Source organism: Mus pahari, chromosome 18 (assembly GCF_900095145.1).
Source record: "Mus pahari chromosome 18, PAHARI_EIJ_v1.1, whole genome shotgun sequence".
NCBI classification, from domain to species: domain Eukaryota; kingdom Metazoa; phylum Chordata; class Mammalia; order Rodentia; family Muridae; genus Mus; species Mus pahari.
In genome coordinates, this window is record NC_034607.1 from 368,606 (window position 1) to 381,213 (window position 12,608).

Sequence of the window (12,608 nt, forward strand, 5' to 3'; positions counted from 1 at the left end):
GGCTAGAATGGGGACAGTGAGGGCATGTGGAGGGCTAGAATGGGGACAGTGAGGGCATGTGGAGGGCTAGAATGGGGCAAGGCAGCAAATGTTTTCACAGAAGGATAGACAGGAAGTGGCAGCTGACTCACAGCTCATGACTGCAGGAAGAGCTGAGGTGTGTGTGTGTGTGTGTGTGTGTGTGTTTCCAGAGACTCCCTTGGGCCCCACTGATTCCAAATGTACCCCTCCCCAGGAATTATCTGCTTGGTCAGCATCTACGGGACCCACCACAACCCCATAGTGTGGCCTGACTCTAAGGTAAGTTCCTGCTTTTGTTGTTCCGTGGCCATGGCTCCTTCTTAGGGCTGTTTGCAGGGACTGGTCCTGCCCTTACCCACTGATTCACTCAGTCCTTGTTAATTCACAAGGTCAATAGTCACTGAGCACCTACTGTGTGTCACACTTCTGTGCTTAGCAGTGCTAACTTATAACGACACACTGCCTATGCCCTCATAGACCTTAAAGTAAAGCTCAGGACAACTAGCCAATAGATAAGATCATCTGGGCATTGCTAAATGTTCTAAGGAGGTACAAACAGATGGGGTGGGGGAAATTACTCTCAAGGAATCCAGAGAGGCCCCAAGACAAGGTAATGCTCGAACTGAGACCTAATCAGTATGAAGAACAGTGCTGTTCAAGGCTGGGGAGTCGAGTGCAAAAGCCCCGAGGTAGAAGAAGAGCCTGGGTGCTTGACAACAGGAGACAGGCATGCATAGGTTGAAGTGTGTGTGATAGATTGGGACAAATGGCCCCAAGGTGTTCCAGCTGTAGGGTCCTCAGAGGTTGAGGTGCAGGTGGGCAGGATGGTGGGGACAGTCCCTAGACTCACCCAGGCAATCTTGTCTAGGTATACAATCCTTACCGTTTTGACCCGGACACCCCACAGCAGCGCTCTCCACTGGCCTTTGTACCTTTCTCAGCAGGTCCCAGGTAAGAACCCAAACTAACCCCAAACATCACTACAAATGGGGGGGGGGGGGCAGAGTCAGTGTCGGATCAGGAGTGTGCCCCGTGGAAGCAGGGACCAAGCAACACCCACGAGTAAGTTTTGGCAACTCAAGTCCCCTCTGCTTCCCTAACTGAACCAAGAGGTTCCCAGTCAGATTGCAGTTCCGTCCTTGAGAACAGGTCCAGTATGTCGGAGCCCGGGTTCTGGGCTCACATACTTTCAATAGCTCTGTGATACTGTCATCATTCGGGTTCTACAGAGGAGGGAACTGAAACTTAGATGAGGGCGCTCATCTGTCAGGATGCATTGTGCTAGCCGTGTGTTAGGATTTGAACGTCTGACTCCAGTGTTGCACATCCTAAGAATTCTTGAGTCTCATTTGAACCCTTCCTTCAGGAACTGCATCGGACAGAGCTTCGCCATGGCAGAGATGCGTGTGGTCGTGGCGCTGACACTGCTGCGCTTCCGCCTGAGCGTGGACCGAACCCACAAGGTGCGGAGGAAGCCGGAGCTTATTCTACGCACGGAGAACGGCCTTTGGCTCAACGTAGAGCCTCTACCTTCGCGGGCCTGACTGCGCCCTTGCTCCGCGGATCCTGGGATTCAGGCTCCGCCCGCTCAGGCCTAGACCGCGCCTCCAATAGTCTGGACCCGCCCCCAAGATATTGAGGGTGTTGACTACGCTCCTCGAAAGTACCGGAGGACGAAACTTTGTAGAGGGACATCTTGTTGATGCTGACTTCGCCCCCCAGGACAAGACCCCACCCTTGGGATTTGATTCCATCCCCTGAGGTCGAAATTCCGCTTTGAATTACTCTCACCAGCCCTCAGTTTGAGGGAACGATGCTAGGCCACGCCCCACTCGGACCTGGGCCACGCCCCCAGCATAAATCAGATTACCCTGGCCCTGCGGATTCTGATTCCTAGGCCCGGCCCACAGAAACTTGAACCTAAGACTCACCACTGGGGTTGTATCCTCTGGCTTTCCCTCTGGCTATGCCCAAGTTAGCCACTAAATGGAGGATTTAGAAGCTGGAGCCTGAGGTTGCAGTCCTGAATCTTCATCATCCTTTCCCGAGACTCACAGCTCCATGAAAGGACGGTTCACGCTCTCAGGATTTAGGCTGTTTGCTTTGTTGTTTTGTAAACCTGGACCCTTGCAAGCCCCTTCCTTCTTGGTCACCGTCCCTTTGCTGAGTTTTCTCAATTTTAAGAGTGAGAGTAAAAGCAAGAGGATCCCGACACTGTCCACCTCACCCCGTCCCAGATTTGGAACCCAAGGTGGGGAGGTGGGCCTCTTGGCAGTCAGGAAGCAACTGGGACATACTTATTTGATCTGGAACTAAACTCAGATTTTTTGGGGGGACAATTTGTGCACTGTTTATTTGGTCAATAGATTGCATATTAATACAATGTCTACTGGCATGGGGCCAGGCATCCAGCCCAGCTTAGTTCTTCCTTCTCATTAGAGAGGACTGGAAGCTGAACAGACAGTTATACCTGTATATAATGTATGGCAAATGTCATACATTATACCCGTATACCATGTATGACAAATGCTTCAAACCTGAGACCCCTGGTTCTGGGTGAATGTCACAGAGGTATGGGGAGTGGAGGGTCAGGGGAAGTCTGAGGCTGAAGTAAGAGCAGAAGTTGAGTGGACTGTGGGAAGGAGAGAGCATCCCAGGCAGAGGAACAGTGTCAGCAAAGGCCTGGGTTGGGGAAGAGCACGAAGAGTTCACAGCAGTTTCAGTGTCTGTTAAATGAGATAATCAGAAGTCATCCAAACCAGTGCATGGATCAGGTGCGAACATGTGGGAAGACCATTGAGCTGTGGCAAGAGTCATTCTATCTCAAGTTCAAGACCAGCTAGGGCCAGGTGGACACCCGGTCCCAAGAAAGCAAGGTCTGGGGATGTGCTTGAATGGAGTGCTCACCCACCTTAGCCTGGGAAGAGCACAGGAGGCATTAGGTCTCATGTGAGTCTCATTACAGTAACTGTTTGCATCTGAGTGTGGGAGCAGAATGGAGGAAGGGTAGTGGGCAGAGAGCAACAGGGAGTCATGGAAGGTACGAGCAGGCACCGACTGGGAAATTCATGGTTAGCCCGGGCTTCGTATGAATGGAATGACTCTTGCCATGGCTCAGCTGTATTCCCACATGCTCTTAGTTAATATCCACAGTTTGCATGACTCTGACGGTCTCATTTAATAGATGCTAAAACAGGTCTCAGAGGGAAGCAACTCTCTCAATATCCTCATCTTGGGGTCTCGGCGCAGATCCTCTGCCTAACATCGGGAACCAGCAGGTGCCTGGAGGATCTGCTAAACTGAATTCAAAGACTGTGGCAGTGGCAGAGCCACCTTGCGTCCTGGGGCGACCCCTGGTGGCATGTCATGGGGTCGTCGGCCAATGTCCACAGCCGGCTGAGTAGTAAGCCTACAGACTTCAACCCTAGCCACTAGCTCCTACATGGAGGAGCTCCTACCAGCCTGTCATTCTCCAAAGACTTATCACTTTTTTCATATGTAACCTTGTCATCCTCCAGAGACATGACAAAACAAAATAACCACAAAAATTTGGTTTGGGAAGGCAGTATTTATGAGAGCTAATCCTGGTAGAGGCCTTTCCTAGAGGTGGCCGTGGGCACCAGACTGCTCTTCTCTGATCCTCAATTTTCCCTGGTACTGTGAGTCTTGCAATGTTATAAAGTTTGAAATTAATGAACCTTGTGAAGGCGAATAAATGAGAGGAGGGGAGAGGTGGGGCCGCAGTTCAAGCCACACCTTTATGCCCTCCCACCAACACTCTTTCTTAAGATGGTTTCAGGCGGCACCACTAGGCCTGCATATAGTCTGGGTGATTGATTGATGCTTTTAAGACAACGAGGCTGGGAGGAGGCATCCTGTTTCTCTCATATGTGTGGAAGAGGCTCCCTCTGCTGGTCAGAGGCACCAGGCTATGAAGTTATTCCTCCAAGAATTCTCATGTTTATGAGAGAGTGCCCACAGATATGCTACATCTTATGTGCACTGGTGACCCTGAATGTGTCTAGGTGACAGCATGCACACATCTTAGTGTCCGTGTGTGATGTAATATTTGTTCATGTATTTGTGGCAAAGCAGGAAAAATACCATTCACTGTGCCTGCAACCTTCACACCAGCTGTGCTTATGGTCAATGTCACAGCTCCATGCCCCAGTACCCAGCCTTGACCCTTGTTGTGCAGGCTCCACTCTAGAGAGACACTGCCTTTGAAGCATACTGGGTCTTCACTGTGGCTGGGATGACTCTGAGGTGAGCCTTTCTCTCTGCTCAGAACTGTAAACTTCCTTCATGTTGCCCTTGGCTCCTGGTACTCAGGTAGGCAAGTAGTCAGTGGGATGACAAACAGACATAGACACCAGAGAGAGTGCTGTATCCAAATGTAATGTCTCAAAGTGAGCATCAGACTTATAACACAGAAGAAAAACAAGAAAGCTAGGTGATACATCAGCCAAGGTACATCGAGATGCATAATGGCTCTATACACAGAACAGAGAAAATGCATACATAAAAGCTGACAGGAACCAGGCAGTGTTTGCAACTGAGATAAGATCAGCCCTATCTAAAGTCAACTATTCACAGGAGCCAGGTGAAAGGGCTAATGCACCCAGGTGCAATTCTGGTCTATTGTATAACCCACCACCGGGAGGTTTCCACTATATCTAACCTTTTCTTGAATAATACAATACACTAGTTCCTCCTTAAACCACAACCCTCCTTCTTCCTAGACCATTGTAAATTCCTGCATATGGGAGTGACTCAGCTGTTATTCTAAGTTTGCTTTGTTGAACTAGCCCTGAGATTTTTAGCTCTTATCCAGTAAGATACTGCAAGAAAGCATGCAAGACCTTCCACACTATCACAGGGACAAATCTGGTTATGGGACACCAGACACTTTCCAGGAGACAAGTTTCCATGAAACTTTTTGACTCAGGACTGCAGCCAAGTTTTGGACGTGTCACACACACTCCACTGGAGTGGGTGTGGCACTTTAGTCCTATTCTTGTGTCCTGGTTACCAAGGGGGTACTTGAGATCAGAGTACAGTTAAGTCTCAGACCCTGGAACAAATGACTGAGGTGCCTATTTGACATATCACAGTGGGCCTGGTCTCCAGGCTCTCTCAGCATCCCTCAGCCCCTCCCTGTTATAGGATCCTTGCACACCCTGCTCTGACACTGGACTCTCAAGCCAGATGGTGGTAGTGGTGAATGGGCTGGGCTGTTCTTACCTATATAATCCAACCATTTTGGTTACCCGCCCCTTTTGTCCCTTTGCACTCTTGGGTGCTGCACCTTGTTCACCCTTGTAGTGGTTTGAATATGTTTGGCCCAGGGAGTGGCACTATTTGAAGGTGTGGCCTTGGAGTAGGTGTGTCACTGTGGGTGTGGGCTTTAAGACTCTCACCCTAGCTGCCTGGAAGTCAGTATTCTGCTAGCAGCCTTCAGATGAAGATGTAGAACTCTCAGCTCCTCCTGCACCATGCCTGCCTGGATGCTGCCATGATCTCACCTTGATGATACAGGACCACTGAACCTTTAAGCCAGTCCCCATTAAATGTCATTCTTTTAAGAGTTACCTTGGTCATGGTGTCTGTACACATCAGTAAAACCCTAACTAAGGCAGACACATAATTAACATTTTTAGTTTTATATTTTTTGCTAACTTAATTATGTGTTTCTTTTTTTCTTTTTGGTTTTTTGAGACAGGGTTTCTCTGTTTAACCCTGGCTGTCCTGGAACTCACTTTGTAGACTAGGCTGGCATCGAACTCAGAAATCCACCTGCCTCTGCCTCCCAAGTGCTGGGATTAAAGGCATGCGCCACCACGCCTGGCTCAATTATGTGTTTCTTGAACATCAACTTCATAGATGTCAATGCCCTGTGGAAACATCAAAATATTACTGTTGACTCTTTCTCTAAAGAACCAGTCCAGGGATGAAAGCTAACACTCCTCTCCTTGACTCTGGCCAGTTCACATGATGTCCCGGACAGTGGTATTTATATCATAGAAGGTCCACAGTTACTTTCCAGTTCCACTACACTACAGGATCTTGACCCCAATAGACATGTTGAGAGGAAACCCAAGCAGCCACAAGGAGAGGCCTTGTCTGAAAGGCCATAAGATCCCCAACTGTTTGTCCACCATAAGAGTCAGCCATCTTGGAAATGGCTCCTTCTTATTCCGATGAGCTGCTTTGTTCAATAGAGCATAGATAATACTGTTCAATAGAGCATAGAATGCTAGCCCTGCTGAGCCCTCCCCAAAGTATGAATTTCTACATGTATAAGCAATTTCCCATAATTACTACTTTTTCACAACCAGCCAGGGAGGGATAGAGGGAGAAGAAGGAGGGGGTGTTTAGCATGCTACTTAACATGCTACATAGAATAGACAGAATGAAGCACGTGTTCAACGCCTGCTTTGTGAAAGAATGACGACATAGGCACCAGCTATGATGCTGTGTCCTTTGGCACATAGTCAAGGAACTCACTGCTGACCCCTCACAAGTTCTCTGACTCTCAGCAGGCTGATAGGAAAGCTGTGTGCACCTGGCGTGGCATAAGACAGACCAAGGTCAAAGCTGGGCTCTGCCGCTCACCAGCAAGTGATTCACACTTGAATAGAAAAAGTAATAATAAAGAAAGGATATGTTTGCCCCTAGGCATGGTAGAGAAGAATGTTTATAGTAGATAAAAGGGAGAGCATAGCCAGAGGCAGAGATTTCTAAGAGTCCAGAATGAACATAATCTGACTGAGCTGAGCCATGTGAGCCATTCTGTTCATTTTCTTGATCACAATGTGACTTCACACTTTTCTACGGGTAGATAATGCTCCATTGTATTTATATGGTACATGTTTATTAAATATTAAATAAACATGTACCATATAATAACTCAACAGCTTCAGGAATTCCTAGAAACTGACTAGATTCATCAGGCCCGCACCCTTTCCAAGCTGATATAAGCTATATAGATAGTGGAGAGACTCTTGAGCTACCTGCAAGTTGTACATGTGGTGAGCTTTAGGGTTCTAGCTTTTTCAAGCTGTCATCCTTGTTAATAAAGCTTTTGGTGATGCAGCTTTGAATCATCTTTGCTAGTGTAGGCAGTCCTCACCCACACTTCCATAAGTTGGACTTTTGCTGCATCTTTATTCTGGTCTGTTGTTGGTTCCCTGTGTGGATGAGGGAACACTTGTGTACATCTCCTCAGGACTAGTACCACTCAACACTTAATTTTTAAAATTAATTAAATGAGTAGGAATGTTTTGCCCACATGTATTGCACAACCTGTGTCCCATGGAGGCCAGAAGAAGTCACCAGATCTCCTGGGATCAGAGTCACAAATAGCTGTGAACAGCTACATGGGTGTTGGGAATCAAATTCAGGTCCTCCACAAGAGAAGCCAGTGTTCTTAAATGCTGAGCTATCTCTTCAGTCCACATAGCACTTTTTCTTAAAAAGCAAGTTGCATATTTCCAATACATAATAGCTCAGAATAAATTTTGCACTACAAAATGGAGAAATGAGACTATAATAAGACTGAAAGCCATCAAGAAAAGCAGAAAACCATGCTTATCTAGCACCTGGGGCTTATGATCAACTCATCTAGCTCCAGCAGTCCTGCCTCTTCAGCCCTGCCTGCTGAAGACTCTTTCTTGAACCAGTTCCGCTGTGTGCCTGAAGCTCTCCCCAGTGGCTGTCCAGAGGCTCTGCATCTCCAGCATCTTATGGTTTCTACTGGGGATTAGGCTTGATCTTCCCAGTTTTGAGCAACTGCATCTCACACCCATCTTGCAGGAAATCTTACCTGAATACACAGTGCTTGGCCTCAGAGGTTTTCTGGAATTTTGATGTAAATCTTCACTATTGCCACATTGAAGATGCTAAGTTCTGCTGCCAGCTGGAGATATAACCTGGATTTCATGGACCACAACGGCTGTGACCTCTGCATGACTTTGAGGTTAACCTTAGGGGAAAAAATCCTTCTAAGTGGCCATTTTGCAGTAAGGAATCCCTTCAGCAACATTCCATATATATATATATATATATATATATATATATATATATATATATATATATATATATATGTGTGTGTGTGTGTGTGTGTGTGTGTGTGTGTGTGTGTGTGTGTGAATTAATGAATTAATTAACTATGGCACACATGGGAAGGTCATAAAACATCATTGAAGTGCTAGTTCTGTCCGTCCAACATGGGATCAGACATCAGGCCACTGAGCCACTTCACTGGCCCATGGATATATTGGAACCATTTATGGTTGGAACCTTGTGGTAGGACATATCTTGTGGGGCTTAATGCAAAGCTGGGTGTTTCAGCTGCCCTTCTGTGTAACCTGGAGTCCTAAAGGTGTAGTTCCAACAGATGTGCTGGCAAGAAACTGCAAGCAAAATGGAGAACAAACATCCTTCTTCCATTGTCCTTATGTAGGCCTCCAGCAAAAGGTGTGGCCCAGATTAAAGGTGTGAACCACGACACCTGGATTTGGAACTTGCTCTATGCCAGGCTGGCCCTGAACTCAAAGATCTGCTTTTCTCTGTCTCCTGGAATTAAAGGTGTGTACTACCTTACCTGGGCTAAGCTTTTCATGGCAACTATGCCTCAAGATCTGGACCACAGATGTGCCCTCCATTTCTGGATTGTAGTTCATTTCAGATGTAGTCAAATTGACAACTAGGAATAGTCATCACACCTAGATAGCTTAATAATTGAGACAAGGACCTATTGATTTATTCAACAAGCTTTAAGCACAGTAACACTGAACAGATATTCCTAGACCTCTATGCTGTCTTAGTTATTTCCCAGTTGCATGTCCTGAGTTACTTGTATTTAGTGTTTTCTTGGCTCACTTGGCTCGCTCTCTGTCCTCATGGAGAATTCCCTTGGTGATTTTTTCCTCATGGCAACCATCTTCTTCCCCTATTGCCACGTACTGGCCTCAGTTGGCTTCCCTCAATCCGCGGGAAATTAGGGTTCCGGACAGATGGGCAAGGCGTTGGTGACGAAAAGGGTGACAAACAGACATGGACACAGAGGAGTGCTGTATCTGGATGTAATTTTGTCAAAGTTAGCATCAGTTTTATGTAATACAGAAAACAAAGGAGTAGATGTCACAGCAGGCAAGGAACATTAAAGTTATCTGACACAAAACAGAGGAGTGACTTCAAAGGACTGGCAGGAACCAGGATATGTTTACAGTTAAAAATAAAAGCAATAGCTGGGCGTGGTGGTGCACGCCTTTAATCCCAGCACTTGGGAGGCAGAGGCAGGTGGATTTCTGAGTTCAAGGCCAGCCTGGCCTACAAAGTGAGTTCCAGGACAGCTACACAGAGAAACCCTGTCTTGAAAAAAAAAAAAAAAGAATAAAAGTAGCCCTGCCCAGAGTCAGCTAATGACTGGGCCAGGAGAGGATTTCAACCCCTAGTCACAATTTATGCTATTCCTTTGAGCCCTGTGAAAGCTTGTACCAGGGGGTTCTGCTCTAGCAGACCTTTTCATGAGTAATGCCATACTGTAGTTCCTCTTAAGTACCTGTAGGGAACCTCCATTTGTCAGGAGAGCTCACCAACTTTCTTCTAATATGCAACGTAGTCGGCCATACCTGACAGTAATGAAGATTCTAAGTATACTTTGCTAAGCTTGCCCTGAGATTTCTAACTCTTATCCAGTAAAATGCTATAAGAAAGCATGCAAGACCCTCCACAATATTGCAGGGACATTCTAGCTATGGGAATGCCAAGGTTCCAGGAGGCTGAGTTTCTGTGAACCTCGGTCGCGGTGAACTCCCCCTACTTCACTGTTCTCCCCAGTACCCTTGGCTGGGATCAGAAGTCTGGTCTTTCTCTGTCCAGCCTTTCATTAACCATTTAGAGATCATTGGAGGGCATTCTTTACACCACATTTGTACAGGAGATTCTTCAATATCCATGACAATGTCATGTCCTGACTTGTAGGCATAATGTTATTATACCCTGTGTAAAGATTATTCTTGAATTCAAATGCTGACTTCAGTGCTCCCATATCTGCTTACAATCTTTATTCTGAGAATCTCCTGCCTCGATATCATGTAAACATTGATTCCTAATTATTCCCTGATTGGTTAATAAAGAAGCTGACCAGCCAGTGCCTGAGTAGAGGAGAGAATAGGACCGAACTTCCTTACAGGTAGGGAAGGGGAAAGAAGAGAGAGAAAGTGGGGATTCGTCACAAGAAAAGAGTCTAGGAGACATCATGAGAAAATGTCTAGAGCCCAGAGAGCCAGATTAGTAATAAATTGCAAGTATCTCTGGAATTTTGTCTGGAAGGTAGCCAGATTAGTTTAGAGAATTAAAATAGACTTAACACTGCTCAGTTGTTGAGCTCTTAAAGCTTGTTACATAAATATAACAGTTTAGTCTCGATTATTTGGGAGCTAGCTGGGTTAAGAGGAAAACTGCACCACATTTTGGAAAGCCGCTGACATGGACTGTAAATAGCTCTCTGGGCACAGAAATCAGCATCTGAACACGCAACGCAGGAGACTGTACTCCAGCACGGATCTAAACTCAGCTTCTCAGAACACGGCCGAGCAGCCAGACATCTGACAAGTGCTTTACTCTTCATTTCACTGAATGTGTCTTGCCTCCATGTGTGTCTGTGTACCACATCCATGTCTGCTGCCTGTGGAAGTCAGAAGGGGGCACTGGATCTCCAAGAGCTGGTGTTATAGTCAGTTGTGAACTGCCATATGGATGCTGGGAAGAACAACCAGTGCTCTTAACCATAGAGCTCTCTCTCCAGCCCTGCAGCAAGGATCTTTATCTTGTTACAACAGGAATGACCTCTAGCTCAGTTCCCAAGAGAGTCTTGATCCCTGCTGAAACCTCATGAACGGAGCCTCCACTGTTCACATATCAGCACTCTAGTGCCCAAACTCCTACCATCTTGGCCCCCACTCCTTACTTACCATATTCTAGAGCTTTTCTAGATGGAAGTTCAAAATTCCTCCTCATCCCTCTTGCAAACCAGGTCCAAAGCCTGTGAACCACACAGTCATATTTATCACAGCACTGACTTCATTCTCAACACCAGTTTTGCATATTGATTACTTTTCTTACTGTGACAAATACCCAATGAAGGCAATTTCAGGAAGGTGAGATATCTACAGTTCAAGAGTACAGACTTTCATGGTGAGGAAGTTCTGGTATCTGAAGTCAGCATGTAGGGAGAGGGATAAATGCTGTTTTTCATCTTGCTTCTTCCTTTTAATGCTTTTAATTAATATGTATCGATCCTGCATAACAATGGCTTTGGACATTTGGACATTTCATACACTTATAACATACTTTGACATAATCGCCCTCCATTACCGGCTGTTGATATCTCATTTATTCCCTCGCCTAGCTCATTTCTTTTCAACTTTTATGCCTAGCTCATTTTACATATTTCTTGGTGTGCATGCACATGGCATGAGGGCAGATGTCGTGCACATGGCATGCGGGCAGATGTCGTGCACATGGCATGCGGGCAGATGTTGTGCACATGGCATGCGGGCAGATGTCGTGCACATGGCACGCGGGCAGATGTCGTGCACATGGCATGCAGGCAGATGTCAGAAGACAACTTGCGGGAGTCAATTCTTTCTAGCACAGGCCCAGCTAGTGACCTCGGCCTGTCAGGCTTGGCAGAAGGCACCTTTACCTGCAGAACTGCTTTGCTAACCTTTCATATCTTTGTGTGTGTGTTTAAGTGAGTTTTATTATGGTTGCTTGCAGAGGCACTGGTGAGGGGTTATTTATAGGAGTATGTTCATATTACGATAGCCAGTGTACATTACCCATAGCTACGCCACTGAAGAAAAATGTCTTCCTCTCCCAGCAACCGTTAACCCCCCGATCACTAGGAAGGGGTGAAACAGTGTGACTCTCTTCCACCTAATGGGAGGATTTGGCAGACCCAATTTTGGGCAGGTCTTAGGCAGGTAATCATAGCTGCTGTGAATTCAAGAGTACAGTAGCCAGAGCAGTAGCCTCGGAGAGGAGAAAGCATGTCACAACACTCCATTCCTGTCTCTTACAACTTCCTGGCCCTCCTTCCATAATGTTCCCTGAGCCTTGTAGGAGGTGGTATAAACGCCTTGTATGACTAAGCATCCAACAGTCACATATCATAACCACTTTGACCAGTTATAAGCACCTGCAAATGCTATTAAAAAGAAGCTTCCCTGGCCAATGTGGAGAGCAGCATTAACCTGTAGGCATAAGAATAAACGTTAGAAAGCAGTTTGATGGGTTGGGCATAGTACCGTATGCTCTGTCCTGGTTAGTTTTACGACAACTTGGTATAAGCTAGAGTCATTTGGGAAGAAGGACTCTCAATTAAGAAAATGCCCTCATCCAGACTGCCTGTAGGCAAATCTGTAGGGCATTTTCTTGATTAATAATTGATGTGGGAAGGTGCCACCCCTGGTCCAGTTGCCCAGTGGCCCAGTGTTGTGTAAGTAAGCAGGCTGAGCAAGTCATGAAAATCAAGCCAGTGAGCAGTGTTCTTCCATGGCTTCTGCTTCAGTTCCTGT

At 46.5% G+C, this 12,608-nt stretch overlaps 1 protein-coding gene across 1 annotated transcript in view; it reads left to right on the forward strand.

Moving 5' to 3' along the window:
- The window catches only part of LOC110335465 (cytochrome P450 4F22), a 45,685-nt gene extending 43,285 nt beyond the window's left edge, over positions 1-2,400 (forward strand). The window contains exons 12-14 of the mRNA XM_021217649.1: positions 236-300; positions 890-972; positions 1,388-2,400. Of these exons, the coding sequence (XP_021073308.1) occupies positions 236-300; positions 890-972; positions 1,388-1,565 (326 nt within the window). The 3' untranslated portion in view covers positions 1,566-2,400. The remainder of the gene's footprint in view (positions 1-235; positions 301-889; positions 973-1,387) is intronic.
- Positions 2,401-12,608: the final 10,208 nt, after the last annotated feature.